A 24,045-nucleotide genomic window follows, 5' to 3' on the forward strand; every position below is an offset into this window, starting at 1 on the left:
CACAGCTCTGGTTTTTGTGACTCGGCTCTCATTTCAGTGACTTAGGTCTCGATTCAGTGATTCATATCTCAAGCCAGTCAGGTCCAGTTTTAGTGACAAGCTGATTTCAGGGACTCAGTTCTTACATCAGTGATTCATTTCTAAATTCAGTGACTCAGTTCTCGATCCAGTGGTTCAATTCTTGACTCAGTGACTCATTACTTAATTCAATGACTCAGTTCTGAAGTCAGTGACTCGATTCTCACTTCAAGTGATTCGTTTCTCGATTCAGTGACTCAGTTCTAACTTCAGTTCCTATCTCAGTGACTCAATTTTCCATTGACTGACTCAGCTCTGATGTCAGTGACTCATTTCTTGATGCATCGACCCAGTTCCCAGTTTAGTGACTTACTACTCAATTCTCTAGACACAGCTTTAGATCAACGATTCAAATCAATTTATCCAAACTAACCTGTTTTGAACCCAGAGTTGATTGTTACTGACCCTTTTCTTGAAGCACTCAGGTCTAAATTCATCCATCCGAGTAGTACACTGTAAAGTGTGTGGTTTTGTGTGTAACCGTGCGTGGAACAGTCGCCCTTAGCAAAAACAACCCCTTCACTATTGCAAAATGTCCTGTACATGGACAACAGCTGATGGGTGACATCTTGTGTATTAAAACTGCTATTACAGCTGAACACAAATGGAACAGAAAATATTTCAATAAAAATTTTTATTTGTTTTTCTTCAATTCAGGGTTAGGATTACTTTTAACAATCAAACTTTGTCCAAAAAGTGTTTGGGAAATAATATAAAAAAATTCATATCTCTAAACATGTTGCTTAATTTTTTATTCCATTTACTAAAAGGGTTTAATTTACCAAATATATCAAATTGACTCAGTGTGTAATTATGTTACATGCTCCTGCTTTTGGTGGAAAAAGTTTTGCCTCCGTTCCTTACCCAGTCCTGGTGGAGCTCTTGGGCTCCTCTGCAGCATGACCTTTGCCCTTCCTCAGCTGTTCCTCCAGAGAGGACACGCGAGTCACCAGCTCTTGCAGCTCCCTGTCGTCCCGGTTCGACTTCCCAGGTGTGGAGTTCAGAGTGGAGTCCTGATGGCGAGACTGCAGGCTGAGCACCAGAGCCTGAGAGCGAGAGAGCTGCACCTGCAAATCCTCCACCTGCTGCTGCAGAGACGCAACATCACCTCCTGCTCGGTCCTTCGCGCCCAGACCAGACCACCATTGGGGTGCGCCATCTCGGCACGAAAGAGATGTGCACAGCTCCAGATCGTCAAATTCTGTACATTGATGGGGGAGGAGCGGGTATCAGGACATTTTATCTACTTTAGATATTTCAGTTCATGTATTGGAGGTTTCCAGTACCGCAGTTTTTATTTACTGTAGGTCCACGTGTACCTTAGTGTCAGGACACAGTCATCACAGTTCCTAAATCATTATGCAAGAGCAAAAACTGATTTATATCTATCCTGTCTCAGGATGAAGACATCTTAGACCAGACCATGATAGAGCCTACAATGAAATGTTGGTAAATCTGAGGAAATCATTACGCTGTATTTTATCCACCATTAAGACCTCCTAGGCCACAGCATTTTGAATGGCTCCTTCTACGCTACTCATGGAATCATGAGCATCTCTGCAGCCACCGTTAAGCGACAAACCGGTCTAATCAAATCCTTCCTGACACTCCATCACCATGACTATCACTGCACCTGAAGATACATTTCATTCCCATATACACAAGTTTTAAGTAAAAGTGAGTAATGAGACCTGGGCTGCTGGTATCCTCTCTTTCAGCCTCGTTCTCACTGCGGCCGCACGTCTCGTAACCCAGATCCTGTAGGTCGACCTGCACCTGCTTACTGTTATGCTGCACAGGTGTCTCCACTGTGGGGCAAAAAAATTAATGGTATGTATAGTTTTGTATAATGTGTCAAGTAAAATCCACTCTCACTCACTCACTCACTCACTCACTCATCGTCTGTACTGTTTTATCCTGTATTCAGGGTCGCAGGGGGCCTGGAGCCTATCCCAGGAGGCTTAGGGCACGAGGCGGGGTACACCCTGGACAGAGTGCCAATCCATCGCAGGGCACACTACAGGCAATTTCGGAAGGCCAATTAGCTTAATCTGCTTGTATTTTAGACTGTGGGAGGAAACCGGAGTACCCAGAGGAAACCCACCAAGCACAGTGAGAACATGCAAACTCCACGCACACAGAGATGGGAATCAACCCTGGCCGGGAATCGAACCCGTACAAGGCGGGAGTGCTAACCACTACATCACCGTGCTGCCCCTAAAATCCAACAGTTATAGAAAATACTTACTGAGTTGTTCTTTGGAGTCTCGGAGTCTCTCTGCGTGGGTCTGTATGGTGGGTTTAGACACCATGAATTTCTCTTGCAGTTTTTGCTGCACTGGCTTTGGAACCAAATATAGGGGGGAAAAAACAAATATTAAAACACCAGAAAACACCATCCCTGCCCTTTAATAGTGTTTCCTGTCCCTGCTTCATTGATTGGGCTTCACCAGAGTAAAGGGAAATATGTGTGTCATTGTAAAATATATTTTTATTGGTTGAGAGGATTTCAGATAAGACATAGCAATAATGGAGGATGCCATGGCTTCCTAAAGTTCTCAGATACAACATACACTATATCGACTTGGCTTGAGCATATCTTAGGCAATGCTACGCTTCAAACTTTCTGGCAACAGTTTGGAGAAGCCCTTTACTATTCCAACATGACTGTGCCCCAGTGAACAAAACAAGGACTATAAAGACATGGTTTAAAGAGTTTATTGTGGAAGAACTTGACTGGCCTGCGCTGAGCCCTGACATCAACCCCATCGAGCACATTAAGGATAAACTGGAATACTTTTGCCCAATATAGTGTAGTTAAACAACAACTAAATGGAGTTGTGAGCCACAGCCAAGACCTTAAACAGCCCTAGCAGTAGGACGGCCTCGATTAAAGTAAAGGTGTTAAGTTTCATAAAACTGAACTCCTGAAGAGGTGCACCATGCAAAACAAACAAACAAACATTATTTTCTTATTTTTATTCTATTGTGGAAGCCTATTTCCCAGTGATAAAGCCGCTGCCTATAACATCATCACTATCATCATCAGCTCTTAAATAAGTATTGAGGTAGCATGGATCTACAGTCATCTGTGAAATACAGTATAAGCGCTTTAATTGATGTTTACCTGTGTGGAATGAGAAAGCTGTGTTCCCGGGTCGAGACAAAGCACTCTGCTGCATCTCTTCTTCCCCTCACACGGTTCAGACTGCCACTGCACTCCTCTTGCTCTCTGTTCTTCTAAGAGTGCATGTGTTTCTTCCTCTGACTCAGGTCTTCTCAGTGTGTTTCGGAGCTCTTCGTTCTCCATGCGCAGGCTGAGCAAGGCTCTCCTGTGATAACACGTCACATCGTCACATCAAGAGAACTCCATGAGGATGAGTGTGATCTCTAGACAAACGTTTGTTTAACTGGACGTGGATGCACACACCTCATCTGAGAAAAAGAAGTGAAGCCAGACTTCTCTAGCTGAGCCTTAAGCTCCCACAGTTTCTGCTCAACCGCCTGCTTCTGTTCCACTAACAGCTTGACCTCAGCCAGGCCCTGGCCCTCCACCTCTGCAGGAGTCTGAGATAGCGCAGCTCCTCCATGCTGCTCGTAGCCCTGTGGTGTTGGAACAAAGAACGAGTCACTGGATGATCAGGTGTCTGCAGCGTCTGATTGCAATTTACTCATACAATCATTGTCTACTTTACCAATAACATCTGTACACACAAAGACCAGACAATAGAGATAGGAATCACCAGGGATGATACGATATTATCACAATATCACTAGATGTCGGTTCAATTTGTATTGCGATTCTGTACAGTAACTGTGATGTTTTAAATAAAGTGCGATTGTATATAAGATGTTATTTTTCAGAAGTTTAGCAAATAATTCGTCATTACACCAATGTGTAAATAGTTTACTTACCACCAGTGACTAACCAGTGAAGAGTGTTCCCACCGGTAGGGTTACGAAGAAACTGCAACATTTTACCGCTTTGAAACCAAATATACAGTTTATAAATAAAAAAATCATTAATTGGGTAAAAATTGGGTTTGAAGTCAATGTGACACTAAATAATTGCGATAGATGACTGAATCAATTGTTCGCCATCTCTATCACTTAATATTTGCTTCACTGTATCTTTAAAGTCACAGAGATCACTTTTGTCCCCATTTGATATTTAATGTTAATAGTGTCTGAAGCTCTTGGACATGATGTTAAGTAAAATCTCATTTAGTACATATGTACTCTCTATTTTGTAAATTATCTTCATCTGAGTAATTAAAATTTTGAACCCTAGCCGTAATATCCTCGCATATCCTGTTTGTTTTTGTTGCAATACTTTGTGAACTGGCTTTTGTAATACTCTAATTTACTTTTAGAAATAATTAAAAAATCTGACATTAATTAAATATGACATAGAGTAAGTACACTGGGATGCAGGGCATCTCTTATCCCTCTTATTGCATGAGAGAGCAGGTGTATTCCTAATAAAGTGGCCTATGAGAGCTGCTGAATCAGTGTCTGATGGGAAAACAAATTTATGAACAAAGTGACACAATAACCTTTATGGAGCAGAAATAAATTGCAGTTTTGTGACAGAAAGCAACAGTTTAATTTTCCATGATTGTTTTCCAATAACAGCACATCCTGCAGTGTAATATATCCTACAGTATATAGCCGATAGCACAGCAATCTCTAAAGCTTTACATTGTGTTGACTTATAGAAATAAATACATTTCTACATACTACATACTACATACATAATTCATTTAAAGTACCTTTGAAAAGAGTACAAAATGAGTAAATTAGTAAATCTAACATTCGGTTTAATGTAAGATAACAGAACAGACTGGGTATATTAAATAAATATATATATACTTTGCTGTGCATTGATGGAAAGTAAACATGACTGGCTGCTTGTATGATGTGGGATCAAAAAGTTGAGACTAGTTTTGTAACATGCCAACAGATCACAGGGATCACCACTCTTTATAAGTTAGTGTGCCAAAATACATCATTCTGTGTACATCTGCAGCTGGTGCTATTCTGATCATGTGCATGACCACTGCTATTTCATTATAGACAGCCAGTTAGAACAAAGAGCGATCATGAAGTTCTCCGTGAAACTGGGCAAATCTGCCAGAGACATTAAGAGACGTTTGGCAGGATTTGACATGACAAATTAATGGCAATGATGCAATGAGTCGTTCGAGGTGTTTTAAGTGGCACAAAAGCTTGAAGAGCAGAAGAACATCACTGGAAGATGACGAGAGAGGAAGACCTTTAATGAGCCCTATCTCCGAAAATTGTGTATGATGATTTTCGGAGAACAATCCACAACACAGCTGCCACTGTTGGTGTGTCATACAGGACAATCCAGGCAATTCTCATGTGTAATTCGAACATGCGCCATGTTGATGCCAAGTTTGTCCCCAGACTGCTGACCCAGGAGCAGAAGGAACATTGCGTTAAAGTCTGCCAGGAACTCCGTCAGCATGTTGTAGTCCTTCATCTCGAGCCATACGACCCTGAGATGAAGCAACAGGCTTCCGGATGCAAGAGCCCATCATCTTCATGACCCCAAAAAAATGGCAAAAAAATTTGCACGAGCATTTTACCCCGAGGCTTTGTCCCCGGGGGCCAAACCATCAACAGCAAATTCTACTGCCAGGTTTTAAGGCGTCTGAGGGAGGACATATGGCGAATGATACTCCTTCCTATCATCAGTCATAAGTATTTTTTTTTTTAAATAATGAATATTTCCATGACCTCTAATGAAAACTGGCTCGTGAGTAGAAGCCATAGAAATAAAACTCAAAACACTTCTACAGAGAGCAAAAATCAGAAGTAAGTACTGATATACAGCTCAGTGTAAAGAAATATCTGTGTGTGTGCAGTGTTCAGGTTCTACCTGCTTATTGAATAAAGCCTGTGCTGAGACTCGGCCGTGCTCCTCTTCCTCTGTACTCTCTGCGAAGTCACTAATCCTGTCTTCCTCCTCCTCTACGTCTGAAGTAGAATCTGGAACAACACCGTGACGAAGTTAACACACACACACACACACACACACTAAATCACTCCACACAAGGTTATATAGAAACTGTTTTATCAGCATGGAAATACAATAATGTGATCCACACAGTCTGTTTAACACACTTACGGGACACCACACAGACTACTGAAACACTGACTAAAGTCAAGTCTGTCTCATTAGAGAGCTGTTTACAGACAGGAAGGAAACAGAAACAAGACAGTTCCTGCCAAGCGATCTCCAGTCTTGGTATTAAATATAAAAAGATCTAGAAAATACTGTTATGGTTTTAGTACTGTTAATATAAACATGCCAATACATGCACTGTAAAAAAAAAAAAAAAAAGCAGATTTGAAGGTATGTTCAATTCAGTAATTTTGGTTTCATATTTTCATTGATAATTTTTTTTTACTTTACTATAAATCAATTATAAAATGAATATTCACAAATGTGCACATTTTTATTCATTTCAAGCTACCTTCTTTTTTCAGATGATTTTACTACTTTCTAGCAACGTATGATAAAAATAAGCAAAACTGTCTGCTAACATATGGAATTAGTAATAATGTCTAAAAATATGCTTAATAATTATAAAACTAATTATAAAAATAGCTAAGAATATAATGTAATATGCAGCTTACTGTATAAAGAGTAATACTTGAAACATCTGCCTATTTTGGATAAAGATGAGAGTTTCATTTCGCAGATTTGCCGGCAAATCTGTAAATTTCTGTAAATAAATTCTGAGCCCTTTAGAGAATCACAGCACAAAATGTTCTTAAGAGAGTTGTGTTTGATAAAGCTACCAGAATAATGTTTGTTCATGGGAACAAAAAAGTAAGCAAGCGTTCAAGAACCTTACCAATTTTACTTAATACTGGACTTTGTAAAGTGACCTTGGGGGCACCCATGTTGATATATAAGTAAATGAAAATTATTATTTGTGTACAATAATAATAATTATTAGTAATAATTGTTGTAGCAATAGTGGGCTAATGTGTTACAGGTGACACGGTTTCCAGTGTAGTTTTCTGGGATTGTTGGTAGATTGTGCTTGTGACTGTGGACAAAGGAAAAGGGTACGCTATGTGAAATGTGACTTCCCCCAACTGTTGCCACAAATTTGGAAGCAAACAGTTGTATAAAGATTCGTTGTATATTCTGGAGCAATAGGGTTTCCCTCCACTGGAATGAAGAGTCCCAAACCTGTTCCAGCATGATGATGCGCCTTTGCACAAATCTAGCTCCATGAGGACGTGCTACGTAAGAGACGGTCGGAGTGGAAGGACTTGAGTCCTGCACAGAGCCCTGACTGACCTCAACACCACTAAACTCGTTTGGGATGAACCGGAGTCTCTTTGACGTCTCAATATCAGTGTCTGAACTGATGCTCTTATAGCTGAATGAACCCAAATCCTAACAGCCATGCTTCTAAATCTAATGGAAAGTTTTCCCAGAAGAGTGGAACTAAGGCACATACGAGTGTTATGTCAAGTGTGCACAAACTTTTGGCTAGTCTGACTTTGTAGTGTATGTAGGGGGAAAAAACAGTTCAGGAGAGTTTTTCTTTTTCTTTTTTTTTTTTTTTTAAAGATTTTGCAATCAGTTCAAGAGAAAAGATTTTGCACCTTTGGAACACTTGTGATAAAGATTGCAGATATTTATTTCAATGCCTGTTAGCTCTAGAAGCTGAAACCACTCATAGGTGGTCAACTTTTCATCTGGTGGAGAAAAACGTACAAGTAAATGAGACATGGTTTTCTCAAAAAGTGAAAGATGAGCAGGTGTTCATAAATGTGAGGATGGCACTGAGCAGGCAACCTTGTTTCTTTCATTTCTTCCAGTCTTCCCATTACAAATTCCACATCATAAAGCAGAACCACACATGATAATTCTATCTACTACAGAAACAAATTCCTTATTATGAAAATTTCTTCACCCTGAACACGACTGACACTTCTCATGCATTCATGTAACAACAGTTTATGTTATTTTTGCATGCACAAGCTCACATTGAGACTAAATCTGGCTAACACACACAAGTTTTAAAAGAATGTTATGATCAGCATTATACAGTATCTTGTGTCTAAGTTGCTAAAAATTCATTATATGAATCATAAAAGATTTTAACGTAATGAATTTTTTTTTTTATAAATGACTTAAGTGTACCACAGTTTTTTCACACTGAAGCAGGTTACAATAATCGAAAATATAAAAAGCAGAGTACATTTTAAGTTGGCCTTAATTCTAGATTTAAGTTAAATAAATATATCATTTAAAAAATGACTGCATTGCACTATTAAGTAATACAATAATAAAAGTAAAAAAAAAAAAAAAAACAATAATAAAAAAAAATTAAGTCAGCAAATTTTCAGTCTATCAAAGACGACACTGTGCAAAATTGAAACATGCTTGCCATCATCTACATAAACACTTACACAACAACAGTTATTCAGGTTAGTGATGCACAGATCAAGGCAGCGGAACATACAACAACTCCGAAATGTAAGTATAGGAGATGGGATTAGAGCCCAAACAGGTGCGTGTCCTCATGCCCACCTCCTGTATCAGTGTGTGAACTGGCTGCATGCTCCGTCTCCATGGGCACCAGATGCTCAGGTTTACTCTGTTAAATACAGATAAACAAGCATACAGTGTACAATAAATATACAGTATATGTGGACTAATGAGACATTTATTAGCTAGACCCCTTGGGAAGTGTGAGCTCCAGTGTCCTGACCAGTTCCTAGGATTTTGCTGGGAGCTAATGTAGTAATGTATAACTAGATAATTTGCTAGGTAATTAATTTTTAATTACCTAGCAAATTGAATTTTTAATTTTTTAGCATTAATTTACAAGAAGCAAGAATATACATTTTTCCTTAAATTTCCTGTCCACTAGCCTGATTTTTTCACCCGTGTATATTTTCTAATAATGGACTGTGGAGCTGTAATCCTGCTTGTGTTCTCACGTTACCGCCTAGGGTTAATACTTTTCATTTCTAACTTTAACTCCTCTGACTGCTTAGCGCTGTGTGTGTTTATAGGCAGGTACTGGTTTGGATGTGTGCTGACCGTGTGGTTGAAAGAGTTCAGCTGTGAAGTCTGGGTCTGGAAGTGCTCCTGGGTGTTGGCTAAAGCCAAGCGCAGGACAGACAGCTCCCTCTGGGCCTCTTTGTCTTTGGACAGCGCCAGCCTGAGCTCCTCCTGGAGGAGTTGTACATCTTCAAAATGCTCTGTTGCACTCGGTGATCTGCTTCCTGCAGACATCACCTGCCTGCGCAGCTCCTGCAGACGCGCCGTCTGCTCTGACATCACCTTACCCGCACGCTCTGCTGAATCCTGGGAAATGGAGTCAAAGTTTACGGAGGATCATCTGAATGTAGCTCTACATTCTTAAACTTAATCTTAAGGCAATTTTTGCTATAATATTTATCTCATAGATTAATTAATGTGCAAATTCATGTGCACTTTTACAGCCAATTTATTCCAAATTTTCGTATGAATGGCCGGCGTTTTAGTTGATGTAAGAGAAATTAGGAAACATGCGAATATGACAAACTGGTTATGTGTCTTCTTCAGAGTAAATTCTTTTGAATTTTCATTTACTTACACAACTGCTTAAACAACTGCCTCTAACATGAGCTGAGGTCTGTGGTGTAGATCACCTTGATGCACTGCTCCCTGGTGCGGGCAGCGTTAAGCAGCTCCTGGATGTGTGTGTGGTGCTCCTGGGTCTGTCGGCCGTGCTCCGCGAGCAGCTCCTGAAAAAGACGCTCCTTAATCTGCAGCCGAGCTTTCAGTTTCTCTTCGACCTCGCCGGAGCTCAGGGGCAGCTTACTGAGGAGAGCAGCTGTTAACTCCTGCAGGAGAACCATACACAATCACTACAAATGGCTGAAAACACACAATTATTACAAATGTTTCTTTTTCTGTTCATTTTGCTATTTGGAGATGAATTAATGCGCAATTTCATGTGCACTTTTACAGCCAATTTATTCTGACTATGTTAACATATCTCAATATGATTTCAATGTTTAGACGTTTTATGTTCAGTCTAAACGTTTGGGCATTGGAATTTTCGATTGAATAGCCCTTACGTTAATTGTCTGATTTGTCTTCCTAAAGGAGGTATGAATCTTTACAAAAATATATAATTTTTTAGGAGAATTTAGTAAACACTGAAATGCTGTGTACATTCTCCTTGTCATGTTTAAAACAATAATATTTTTTCCTCTGCTGATCTTCTGCTCTACCTCACCAGCAGGTGGAGGTATTTCACCCACTGCACATAAACTCGAGAATAATACTGCTGCATTTAAAGAAAAGTTGCTTTTAAATATTTTCATTAATTTGTATCATTTAACTTTGGCAGGTTTACCAAGTGTTAATTAAATCCGAATATTAAAAATGAACTGAATTGGCCAACGAAACAGTAATTAAATTGCAGAATCTATTTTATCTCTCAATTCAGGGTTTTATCTTCTCCTGTATTCAGGGTCACGGGGACCTGGAGCCTATCCCAGGAGGCTTAGGGCACGAGGCAGGGGTACACCCTGGACAGGGTGCCAATCTATCGCAGGGCACACACACATACATACACACACCCATTCACACACTACAGGCAATCTGGGACTGAACAACTAAAGGTACCATTCACGTGGTCCCATATAATAATGTGACATGTCACACAGCTAAAATCATCTGAAACTGGTTTCTTGCGCATGACAGTGAGCTCACATGGCCTCCACAGTCACCAGATCCCAATCCAAAAGAGCACCTTTGAGATTCAGTGGAACGGGATATCATGGATACGCAGCCGACAGATCTGCAGCAGCTGTGTGATGCTGTCATGTCAATACGATTGCTGAACACAATCTCACAATCCAAAAAGGAATGTTTCCAGCAACTTGTGGAATCTAATGCCCAAACATTTCTAAAGGTAAAAGAGGTCCAACCAAGTACTAGCAAGGTGTACCTCACGAGGTGGCAGGTCAGAGGATATGTACTGTATGTATTGAGACCGAACTAAGTCCAGTCCTTACCTCGACGTCTTTTGTGCGTGTGTGTAGTGCTGCCTGGAGTTGGCCGATGAGTGTATCTCTCTCTCTCGTGCTGCAGGTGTGTCTGTCCTCACACTCGCGCTGGACTCGCTGGCTCCCCCTCCAGGCTTCACTCACCTGCTCCAGCTCTATAGATTTACCCCGCAACAACACCTCCAAACTCTAACACATCACACACACATACATACACACACGAAAAACACTCGGATGACATGCTATACAGATGAATCAGTGTGCACGAGTGTAAGTGTGTGTTAATAATACCGTAATGGTCTCCTCGTTGTTAGAGAGGACACAGCGCAGTTTCTGCAGGTCTCTCTCTTTCTCCCGGAGGAGCAGCTGCAGCTTGCGGACCTCCGTCTCCTTCTGCTCCACACACACAAACCTCTCGTCCACAGCGCGCTTGAGGAACGAACACAACACAAATTATGTGATGAAAGTCATGTCCAGAATTACGGCATTCATCAAAGCACAGACGTCTACCTCCAGGGCTCGGTCTCTTTCCTGAATGCGTAACTTGAGCTTGTGGACCAGGACATCTCTGCTTCCTCCTGCTTCTTTCTGTTCGTCCAGCAGCTCAGTGTAGTCCTGTGGATGATTTGTGGAATTAAGAAGTGTACCTAGGGTTAGTCACATCCAGTCTGAGGCCTGCTTAGCATGCTTCATTAACGCGTGCGCTGTGCGTTCGATGCTCACGTGTAGCAGTTGTTCTTTGTGCTGCAGCCTGGTCTTTATCTCCCTGATGGTTCTCTCTCTTTCCTCCACCTCGCTCTCTTTGTCTCCCTTTCCCTCCTTCCACTTCTCCTCCATCTGCTCCAGGTCTGAGCGTGCTCTCTGCAGAGCAGCAAGCAGCTCCTATGGGTGACGGACAAATTCAATTCATATCTTTCCCTCTCATACACACACATACATAGAGATAACTCTGCTTTTTTGGATCTCACTTGATTGTGTAACTCAGCTTCCCGGCGTTGATCCTGCACCCCCTGGAGATCATTAAGGAGGCGCTGGTTGGCACGTGCCAGCTCGTCCTCTCGTCTCTGGGCCTGGCGCTGGGCTCTTTGGACGCTCTGTATCTCCAGCTGGGTTGAAAACAGTGAGGCTTGAAGCTCTAACAGCTCAGCCTGCAGGAGACTGGGTGCTGTAGTGGATGTCTACACACAGACGTATGCTCTGGTTATATGAGTGTGTACAAGAACATATGAAAGTGTACAGGTGTGTATGAAAGAAGAACGTCTCACCTGCAGCTGCTCATGTTGGTTCTGCTTCTTCAGCGAAATCAAAAGCTGCTTTTGCTCCTCTATGTGCTGCTGAAGGTCAGCAACCTGAGTCATCAAAAACACTCCTGTTAGAGAATTACACTGAAATCCACAAAGACTGATTCTCCCCATTGCTGATATGACTGTTAATGTGCAATAATCAAAAACAACCTTAAACACGAGGATTTTATGTGTCTAAAAGCAATCTTTTTTTATTAATTTATTTAAATATACACGCCCTTCGATGCCACGTCCCTCCACCGGCATCTCAGTCTAAGAAGGAAAGCATGACGGGAATCCTGTAAGCCAGTGGTAGCACTTATCCAACATGGAGTCTTTTATTTCTGGAAAATTTGCTACTGTTGTTATCAGTGTTCCTCCTTGAACTTTGACAATTGTTCAAGTCAAACCGGGATTGTGATGAAATTTCTTATGACTAACGGCATACAAGTGATTGACATTTAAAAAGCCTTCAAGCAAAGTACAGTGATGACTGTGATTGGTTACTGATTACTGATCGGAAGGTTGATGGTTCGAGCCCCAGCTCTGCCAAGTTGCCGCTGTTGGGCCCTGGAGAGAGACCCTTAACCCTGTCTGCTCCAGCGGCGCTGTATGATGGCTGACCCTGCGCTCTGACCCCAGCCTACTAACAAAGCTGGGATTTGCAGAGAATAATAAACTTCACTGTGTAGTAATATATACAGTATATATAACGAATAAATACTGAACTGAGATTAGAACCACCAGGGGTCACGCGATACAATATTATCTCGATACCTAGGTGCCGATTTTATTTGTATTGTGATTCTGTACATATCATGATTTTTTTTTCAGGTTTAGTTAAATTCTAAACACAACTTAACACAAATAATCGCCTTCCTTAATGCTCTGCTGTTTGATTATACAGGAATAGAACGATTTTCCCACCTCAAACGCAAACATACATAAATCAAATATAATTTTTTTTATTAACTTCGATTTTCGAGTCAGTTTGCTGATACATTTTGACACAAGAATCGCAACATGTATCTGAATCAATCTTTTTCTTATCTCTAGTGATGACTCTTAGTAAAACCTTTGACTTGGTAAAAGGACTGCAGCTTTGACACTCATGTATTAACATCAGTGGTAATGCCTCCATCTGGTCCAGTTCAGAAGGTAACATGAGAGACACAAACACACCTCGTTGTCCTTAGTGCTGAGGGAGTCACTTAGAGTCTGGATAGTTCTCTCCTGTCCTTGTGCTCTCTCCTGGAAAGACATTAGCTCACACTCCATGACTCCGAGTCGCTGCTGCAGCTTCTGCAGCACACACACACACACACACACAGAACAAATTAAGTACACAGAAATGAACTCTTTTTATCAGGAACAGCTGACACTGCACATCCTGTACTTCCTGAGATACCACAGCACCACAGGAATAATCAAACTTTTCAAAAATCCACAGCCTCGTGCTGAATGATATGATACACCCTTAACAAGCAACTCAATAACTTTATTATGTTGACAGTAATAAAGCATATGAAGATGGTTTGTACCTTGTTGTTGGCTTCACTCTCCCTGATCTTAGCCTGGAGAGACTGGACCTCTAGCTGCGCCTTCTGCAGTTCTGTCACACACTGACCAGCTGCGTTTTCATACTGCACCAGCTGAACCTGCTGCTCCGAAATCAGCTTCTGATAAACACACGTACACACACAAACAAAAGTGAAATTCACATTTTTATTTTGTGTACCTTTACCCACTATTCCGAGATGCATATCTTCCTAATTCAAGTCAAACATGTAATGAACTTTCTGGTGAATGAAGGTGTAAAAGCGATTGACATTTACAGAAAGCTTTAATAACAGTACGGTGATAAGAATCCTAGCTGCAGTAAAACATCTGAACGATTTAAATGTATCAGACATAAAGCAGGCAGTCAGTTTCTACTAGTGAAACACTGGGATATGTGCAGGTCTATGGTAACGGCAAACCATAAATCTGAATATCTGCCGAGGGTTTTAAGTCATTTATAGTGTTTGGAAGTCTAAATATTTGCAACTTCCTTGACATATAGTTTCTTTTTAGCCTGAATTAGATTTAATTACATCAGACGAATATCTATTACCTGTTTATTTTAGCATAATCATTACATATATAATGATAAAAAAAAAAAAAAACAATAATAATAATAATAATAAATGCATTTCTCTAGGTAAATGTTATATCCCAAGAAATATCGTTATCGCAATATTCAACAACAATATTGCATATCGCATATTTTCCCAATATCGTGCAGCCCTATAGAGAAATAAAGGAAGTGAATTAAATGCCCCTCATATTTTTGCCATTATTATTATTAGTATTATTAATATTATTATTTAGTATTTTAAAAGCACAAACTAAAAAGTACTATGATCGGTCAAAAAGTCATTATAATATTTCCAGCCATTTCTATATAATATGCTTCCACTGCTGTTAACTAACACAGAACTGTCACTCTCTATGCCTTCCACAGGAAGTCTCTTTTTCCTAGATAGCGCCTTATTCGTTTGACACATCTATCTGTGTTTACTTTCACTCTGTCTCCCACTGCATGAATCCATAAATTTAAAACAATTTCCTGCATCACTAAATTCTTTTGAAATGCGTATAATTTTACCTATATTCCAGACAGCAAAAAATAAAAGATTATGTTTTCTCCTGAAGCATGAAGAGTGTATAACTGCCTGCTGTGGTGTTGCTAAATTAAAGCTGGCCCTGGATAGTCCCGTCAGTTTAGGGCCAGAGACCCAGTGTGAACATCAGAGCTGAAATGACTAATACAGTGTTAACACACTAAACACTTGTGCCTGTTTGTACTAATACCAGGGTTGTTACTATGGTAAAAATTATACGCTATAACACTCAAGCACTTCTGGTGTATGCGTGCTTATATGCATCTGCATATAAGCCTGCATTTAATAACAGGAACAAAGGAAAACCCCTCCGAGGACTGGGTGGCAGTCGTAAGCAGTGTTGCCTACAACAACTGTTGTCATGGCAGAGGGTGTGTTGCTCAGAGAATGCTGAGTGGTGAAAAGAATTACAAAATATGGACATGAGGTTTCTCCTCTTAGACACGTAAATATCTAAACATGGCACAGAAACCTTTCTGTTCTATTACTTCCTTCCCAATCAAGCAGATATGATGTTGTACCTCCTGGAAGCCCAGAGGCCCACATGGGACATAATCGTCCATCCAAAGTGCCTCAATCTCAGCCAGGTCCAGCTGCAGTTCCTGCTGGGTGCTGAGATGAACCATGTCAGCAGGCTGGAGAGAGAGAGAACAGTCCAGTGCTGTGTGAGCGATCTGGTGCACAGCTACAGGCTTGACCGGTACAGGTAGTCGGCTGCCTCGGAAAACCTGGACTGGACGAAGGTGAAAGCTTTTAACCAGGCTGAGTGCCAGCTCCACTCCTGTTTTGGGGCTCTGCTCTGTACTGGACCTCTGTGCCATGACCTTTTCCTCTTCCATCTGTCCCACCAAGAGGTCTGGATGGGCTAATGTGCAGGGCTGACTGACATCACCAGTGGCATCCCCTGTGGTGTCACCTGAGGTATCACATGGGGCGTCCAGTGACTCAATAGACGTTGCCGGACTGAGACTGACGTTTTCATTCTCTGCAGTTTCCACAGTTTGACTGATCTCGGTGAGACTTGATGACTGAGCGGCTGGCTCGCAAGGTTCCGATTCTGTGCATGTTTCTTCTGTGCTGGTCAGATTGCTAGCAGAGCAGCGGGTTGAGGGTCCACATGAGGTGCTTCTTCCCACCTTTCTGGGCACTTTGCAGATGGCTTCGTAGTCGGAGTCAGCCACTCGCAGTGTTGTGCATCCCCTGCACTTCCTGGAGCGCAGTTGTGCACCAGCATCAGTCTCCGTATGGCACTGGTGGTGGTGGTGGTGGTGATGGTGTGCAGTTTGTTGATGTGGACCTGTTGTGCGTCCCTGAGAATCATGCTCAGCCCAGCACTCGTACACAGAGTATGTCAGGTCTTCTTCTAACAGAGAGCTGTACTTGGCATCAGGCAAGGCCGGCGTGTCTACAAGTGAAGTCTCGGCTGTGGTTTTCGGCATTTCACAATCAGTTTCTTCAGGATTGTTTTTGCGGTAAAGCCCCCCTATGCACTGGCGAAGCCGCTCTTTCTCCAGCAGGAGTTTTTGCATGCGCTCGATGGACAGAGCCTCGACCCGGGCTATAACCGTGTCGAAGCGGTACATGCGGTCCAGCATGAAGGCGCACTTACTGCAGGCAAACTCTCTGCGCCCGTCCCGCGCCACCTGCCTGCCCAGCGCGTGGGTCAGCAACACCTGCAGGCTCAGCTTGGATGCAGGGTTGAAGATCCATCTCCGCTGGTTCCCGTAGAGCTCCCGTGCACAGATACGGCACAAATCTTTGGTTTTGGTGTCAAGCATTATGACTCCTGGTAGGGTTCTCCCTAATTCAGCTTGGAATGAGGCGATACAATCAAATGTTTCGTTTTTTAAACACTGTAATAATTCCTCTCTATACTTGTGTATGAATCACGACACGTAAACATCAAAGATTTTCTTGATGTCATCCATGATTATATAAATCTCAGCTGTTGTCTTCTCACCACACCTTTATATTCAGAGAGCATGCTCATCAACATGCCAGGTTCTCACCATACACCAGCCAAAATATACCATCTCTCCAAAACCCAGCAGGAACAGCGCCAGAAGTCTCCATGAAGAGGTTTCTTTATATTTCTTTATGATACAGTTTCCAACCTGAACACAGACTCCCAGCTCTCGAGCCTCTCTGATGTGGCAGAGCCGGAGCGAGGCGGACTGTACCATCTCACACTGACCGACAGGGGGAGTCTTTTTCTTTTCTTTTTTTTAACTAATGAAAAAATTATGTTTAAGAAATTGTTATCATGTACATTTAAAACGCTCAGATATTGTCTATTATCCATGTCTATTTTATTCCTTCAAAGCGCTGTTTAAAACCAATGTGTGTGTATATGGTGTGTGTGATTCCCCCTCTGTGTGAAATGGACCGCGCCGAATCCGCTAGCCGAAGCTCACTAACGTCCAAACCGCTCAGGGCTTAAAACCAACCTCTTGACTTGTGTACTTATAACAGTTTTTAACAAATTATTTCCTGTAAAAATAAAAATAAATCATTTCTATAGGTAAAGTTTAAATATATTCAATCTCGAGCATACACTTTCTTGGTTTATTTTCTCCTAACAGAGAAGTGAAAGTGCTGCCTGTCATGCCTTGTGCTATCACGTGGTACACAGACATAGGCTTAGTGTATTCCCAGCGCGCGCACACTCTCTCTCTCTCTCACACACACTCTCTCTCCCTCTCTCTCTCTCTCACACACACACACACACACTTGAGCTCAGGAAGAGCTTTACAAAAACCTGTTGTCATGGCACAGGACTGATGGTAGCGCTCTCCTTGTCTCCTCAGGACAAGCATTTTTTCCCCCAAACAATCCAATTATTTAAATTTATAAATTTATAATTGCACTCATATTTTTGCCTATGTACACAGTCATGAATAAAGAATGGTACAAAAATGATAAACTATCAAGAACAGTTTGGTGAACAATGCCTTTTTCAGCATGATGGAGCTCCTTGCCAGGAGGCAAAAGTGATAGCTAAGTGGCTCGAGAAACAAAACATGGGAAACTGACCAGACAGACCTTAATTCTATTGAGAAGTCGAGGTCAATCCTCAAGAGGTGCGTGAACAAAATAAAACCCCAAGCATTAATTATGCAAGCTACCATCAGTCATGATGTTATGGAGGACTAAACATGACATAATTATAAATAAATAAATGTGTGAATAGATAAGTAAATATAGAAATAAATAAATACATTAATACAATAAGCCCTGGAAAATTGCTAAATGTATTCCTACTTTTGTTTATTAACATGTTTCAAGATTTCTTTATTTCTGCATTTCCACATTTCTTTATTTTTGCATTTCTACATTTCTTTGTCGCTGTATGCTGATAAGGTGGGCGGTGCCAGCCTTAGTCGAAACCGTGATTGGTTAAATGAAGTGAGATTGTTTTGACTCAACTAGTAATGCCTTAGCTTGTAATGACTGCTGTCTGGCAACCATGGTGTTTTTTTGGTTTTGTTTTTACAAGCTGCCTCTAATCAGTTAAAATCATTAGCCGGTGAAATTGAGAACCTCGCAGCAAATGACTATGTTTTATATATAGACGAAAGATTAATGGACGATTTAGTTCAGCTCGATGCTGAGATGGATGTTGACCTTAACCAAACTGTGTTTGACTGAGGATATAAAGTTGTCTGCCAACTTTATATCCTTATGCAGAAAGAGGAAGGGAACGTTGGGCGTCCACGGTGCGTTTTACTTCCGAATATAATTGAGGCTCATCTACCTCTGGGTAAAATGCACCGTGGACGCCCAACGCTCCCTTCCTCTTTCTGCGTGAGGATATGAAGTTCTTGAAGACCGTCAAACACAGTTTGGTTAAGGATCCCGCAGAATATGTGCTACATTGTGGCAGCCATTTCAATTCAATTCAATTCAATTCTGATTAGATTGATTGCTTCTGTCTGAGGTGCCCTGCGGCCCAATCACGGATTCGACTAAGGCTGGGACCGCCTACCTTATCAGCATACAGCGACAAATAAATACATGTAGAAATGTGGAAATGCAGAAATAAAGAAATCTTGAAATATGTGTATAAACAAAAGTAGGAATATTTTTAGCAATTTTTCAGGGCTTATTGTATTTATGTATTTATATATTTTTATATTTACTTATTTATTCACACATTCATTTATTTATAATTATGTCATGTTTAGTCCTTCATATGATGTGGCCCAGATGTTTGATTGACAGCATGCCAGGGCGAATTGCAAAGGTCTTGAAAAAGAAGGGTCAAGACTGCAAAATTGACTCTTTACGTAAACTTAATGTAACTAATGTACCTGTCAATAAAAGCCTTCGACACTTGAAATGCTTGTAATTTTACTTAAGTAAACCATAGTAACATCTGACAAAAGATCTAAAAACACTGAAGCAGCAGACTTTGTAAGAATTGATATTCTTTCAAGATGTGTCATTCTCAAGAACTTTGGCCAGAGCTGTAGATCAGCTGATTAGTTCATTAATTCATTTTCTATAACCTACAGTATGCCAGGGAAATCATGGCACAAGGCAGGGTACACCCTGGATGGGGTGCAGAAGCATTACATGGCACAAACCCACACCCTCACTACACTACTGGTAACTTGTAAACACTAGTCAGTGCCTCTGAGAGGAAACTGACGAAGCACAGAGAGATGCAAACAGATCAGGACTCACAGACAGGAAGTGAGATTCGAACCCTTAACCCTGGGGCATAACCCTGAGGCTCTGAGTGTTGAACTCAGAGCCACTTAATCCTGCCATCCAACCATTTATCCACCTCGAAACCTCTGAAGTCCAACTAAGGACTGTGGAGGCCAATGGTGACCATTTTATTTATTTACTTATTATTTTATGACCGTCTACATTAATATGCACATTCAAACACTATAAGCATTTTAGCCTAATATGCATGTCTTTGGAATGTAGGATGAAACCCACTAAGCACGGGAAGAACATTCAAACATCCCTGGCTTAGACCTAAGGGTGCAGCATCAAACCTGGAGCTTGGAGGTGTGAGGCGACAAACACTGAGCCACCATACCACCCTTGAATGATTCAGATGATTAAATCATATTTTCATTTATCTTTAGTAACCACTTCATCCTGGACAGAGTCATAAATGAGTCAAGATTTATCCCTTAATTCATTCATTTACTCATCGTCTATGCCGCTTATTCTGTATGGGATCGTCGGGGACCTGAAGCCTATTCCGGAAACCTGATTACCTGGAGGTAACCCACCAAGCCTGGGGACAACATGCTCCATGGCACACATACCCAAGACGGGAATCTAAGCCAGATCCTGGAGGTACAAGGCATCATGCCACCCAGGAAAATTTCCCTGTCAGTGAAATCATTGTTACAGACCAGAGGACTAAATTTAACCATGACTTTTCTAACAGTTAAATATGTCTAAACTGGGAGAATAAGTGCAAATCATGCTTTTGTCATTACACAAATGACTTCACCAACAGCACTGAGACTTTCGCTTACACACAGCACACAAATACACGTCTGACAACCCGAATGCATTGCCATATGAATCATATTAACCACTAAATACAAAGAAATATCATTTATATTTGGGGAAAGTTTGGACATTTAGGAGGTTTGTTTGGTGTCACTATGTGAATTTATCACTTAGAGTGCCTCTGGGTATTAGACAAAAGAGACAGGACGCCATAACAGAGCTCCCCCATAAACATGCCCTAATCAAAAAACTATTTATCCTAATCAGCAAATATGCATCAGTGCCTTTTTTTTAACTAACATGATCTCAATGTTTATTGCTTCACTGGACAGAAATAGCAAAGAGTCAGAGAAACCCACTGGCCGTTTCAGCCGCCTACCGTTCCTTCTAACAGGGCCCAAATTAAGAAGGCCGAGCGAGTGTGACCACAGTGTTTGAAAAGCAATAAAAAATTGCTGACAAATGATTACAAATGGCTCTCACAGGTCACATAAATATTTAATATGAATGCTGCATCAGTCTGGATAAATGATCGCTTTTACACTGGCTCTCTGTGTGGAAAGTGACTTAGTTTATGGAAGGAATTTATTTATTTATTATTATATATTTTTTTAAGATGGCATAATTTTCTGCACACATGTTAAAATGGCATTACATACAACCGATCCCATGCTTCATAAAAAACCCAAAATACAACAAAACAAAAATTTGAATAAACACTGTTTGGACAAATTTGAAGGATTTCCTGTGTGTGTGTGTGTGTGTGTGTGTCTGTTCCAAAATCTGCTGCATCATAAATCAATCACCTGTTTTATAAAACTCGTCCACTAGATGTCACTCTTTCACTGTCCATTAACAACCTATTCATCTATCTCAATAATAATAATAATAATAATAATAATAATAATAATAATAATAATAATGATAATAATAATAATAATACCGTTTTTCTCAGTCACTTTGGTGCGTTTCTCAGATCAGAAGTAAAATTCTCATAACTATTAGTTCAACCTCCACAACATTTAGTCATTTGTGCACATCATAGTAGCAATTTCTCCTTTCTCTGAACAAACTGCAAATGATTTTGGACATGTATCAGTTGCTTTCATACATTTCTCTGCTGTTTTTTTGACATTTCCATTTGCTTATGTCATGTCAGTCAAAATTAATTATACTTATAGATGCTGAATAGTCGTTCTCAATAAAACTAATAGTCTTACTTTCATTGCTTGAGTCATTACACACAAAATTGTTGAACTAGTTATCAAATGTCAAATATTAGTCATCTGTCAAGCAAATTTTATACCTTTCTTTATCATTTTTTCCTGGAAATGTCTTCTAAATTGAACAATTGATCTCAGGTGAATTTCAGCTGTCACTCATGAGGAGGTGTGTGAAATCTTAGTGTACAATACTGTATGTACTGTTACATGAACTGTATATTGTTCACATTTGTGCACAGCTCTACCAAAAGGGTGATTTTATGTTTACATGTATTCTACAGTAAACAAGTGACTGTAGCATATTTTTCTTTTGCACAATGCTGTAGAATTACAAACACTTCTATACATTAAAAATGTAAAACGTACGTATTCAGTGTCTCAGTTACTCCCAAACCTCCCATAACATCTACAGTAACTTTACTGCACATTTCAAATGGCTGTACAAGTAGGGCATAGTGCTGTCTTGAGCGTTTTCAGGTGCCACCAAATATTTTTGCAATGGAAAACACTGAAATTATAAACTGTCATAGTGAAAACATGACAAAGCCATTTGACTCTCTTGTTCATAAAGATGGTGTCAAGACTTTTCATTTTGATGACACTGACAGTTTCATTGACATGAATACTTGCTTTTGGAGAATAGATTATCAATTTTGAGCATGTGACGTGCTTTTGCAGGCTATCCACTAGGTTTTGCAGTTTGCACTAATTGTTTTGAGAAATGCACTAACTGCTGTGCAAATGTTAATAGTGTTCTGAGAAACGCACCAAAGCGACTGAGAAAAACTGTAATACAAAACATGATCATGAAGGGGAAAAGACTATATACCACTAGAGTAATGTTTCCAGAGAAGATCATTATACTTTCAATTGAGTGGACAGACACACGGACGGACGGACGGACAGACAGATAGATATATATATATGTATATATATAGATAGATAGATAGATAGATAGATAGATAGATAGATAGATAGATAGATAGATGCCAGTTCTGACCTGCATTTCAATTTGCTTGAGATTTTTCCCAAACTCCAGTTCCTCCTTAAGGCTCTGTTAAAAGATTTGTGAAGTTTTGTTTATTGATTTAAATAGGAATAAAGCATCCTGGCAGATAACTGCACTGTATAGACATATTATTGTGTATGTATTTTATATTGACTCATAAGAGAAACTAGAAAACTGACACTGTTAATATTCATAGATTCATCTGTGGAAAAAATACATTGCAGTCGGGTGGTGTATGCCATGGCGCTCACTGACCTACATACAGTGGCATGCATGTGTGTGTGTGTGTGTGTGTGTGTCTGTTTATAAATACATTTAGATATCTGAGCCGTTGCAGCCATTTGACAAAAAAAAAAAAACATGTTCTGCACTGGGCTGGAGTCACTCTGATTTTTACTTGTTTAATATCGGGTTCATATTTGATTTTGTACAAAAGACATAAAAGATGATGTGTATTTTTTCAAATGTGAAAAACTAAATTTGAAGGACTTCTTATTGAAAAGACACTGCTGACAAAAAACAACATAAAGCCTCATTTTATATTTGCCAAAGAACGTGCTGATTATCCCCAAGAATTTTGGGCAAATATTTTGGATTAAAGTGACGAAATTTGAACATTTTGGAAGATGGGCATCATAATACATTTGGGGTGAAACTAACACAGTATTTAAAAAAAAAAACACAATACCAACAGTCAAACATGGTAGTGTGATGGGCTACTTTACAGCTTCAGGACCTAGATAACTTGACATAAAAGAAAAATGATAAAAAAAAGAAAATAAATTAATGTTTTGGAGTGGCCTAGTGGAAACCTGGACTAAAATCTAATTGAGAAGACCTTAAACAGCCAGTTCATGATTAAATAATATTCTTGCTTTTAATTGCTTATACACAAATATAAAGTACTTTATAAATAAAATGAATTTTTATTTTTATTTTTATAATTATTATTAAAACCGATTCAATGTGGCTGAAGTGAAACAATTCTGCAAAGACGAGTGGGCCAAAATTTCTCCACAGTGATGTAAAAGACTCATTGCCATTTATCAATGTTTATTTTGATTGTTATTGTTGATTCCAAGGGTGGCACAACCATTTATTAGATTAGGCCAATTAATTTTTCACCAGATTACTGTGATTGTGATTACTAACACACAGGGTGGTGTAAAAAACAAAAAAACATCCAGTAAACGAGAGTCAATAATAATAATAATAATAATAATAATGTTTAAATAATCCAATGATGC

The 24,045-nt window shown here is 40.1% G+C and overlaps 1 protein-coding gene across 6 annotated transcripts in view; it reads right to left on the reverse strand.

The window, feature by feature from the left end:
- pde4dip (phosphodiesterase 4D interacting protein) overlaps positions 1-24,045 on the reverse strand; it is a 71,160-nt gene that overhangs the window by 15,632 nt on the left and 31,483 nt on the right. For 4 of the 6 annotated variants that reach the window (XM_053489321.1, XM_053489320.1, XM_053489319.1 and 1 more), the window contains exons 1-18: positions 15,607-17,238; positions 13,964-14,101; positions 13,605-13,724; positions 12,405-12,488; positions 12,108-12,317; positions 11,863-12,021; positions 11,650-11,754; positions 11,431-11,568; positions 11,149-11,328; positions 9,772-9,966; positions 9,179-9,445; positions 8,663-8,729; positions 5,984-6,093; positions 3,509-3,681; positions 3,206-3,410; positions 2,327-2,420; positions 1,770-1,886; positions 943-1,279 (exon numbers count right to left, since the gene is read on the reverse strand). In XM_053489321.1, the coding sequence (XP_053345296.1) occupies positions 943-1,279; positions 1,770-1,886; positions 2,327-2,420; positions 3,206-3,410; positions 3,509-3,681; positions 5,984-6,093; positions 8,663-8,729; positions 9,179-9,445; positions 9,772-9,966; positions 11,149-11,328; positions 11,431-11,568; positions 11,650-11,754; positions 11,863-12,021; positions 12,108-12,317; positions 12,405-12,488; positions 13,605-13,724; positions 13,964-14,101; positions 15,607-16,863 (3,956 nt within the window). In that variant the 5' untranslated portion in view covers positions 16,864-17,238. Of the gene's footprint in view, positions 1-942; positions 1,280-1,769; positions 1,887-2,326; positions 2,421-3,205; positions 3,411-3,508; positions 3,682-5,983; positions 6,094-8,662; positions 8,730-9,178; positions 9,446-9,771; positions 9,967-11,148; positions 11,329-11,430; positions 11,569-11,649; positions 11,755-11,862; positions 12,022-12,107; positions 12,318-12,404; positions 12,489-13,604; positions 13,725-13,963; positions 14,102-15,606; positions 17,239-22,789; positions 22,844-24,045 lie in introns of those variants that run through there. The other 2 variants (XM_053489323.1, XM_053489324.1) reach the window with 1 other exon arrangement.

Source organism: Clarias gariepinus, chromosome 27 (assembly GCF_024256425.1).
Source record: "Clarias gariepinus isolate MV-2021 ecotype Netherlands chromosome 27, CGAR_prim_01v2, whole genome shotgun sequence".
Taxonomy (NCBI): Eukaryota; Metazoa; Chordata; class Actinopteri; order Siluriformes; family Clariidae; genus Clarias; species Clarias gariepinus.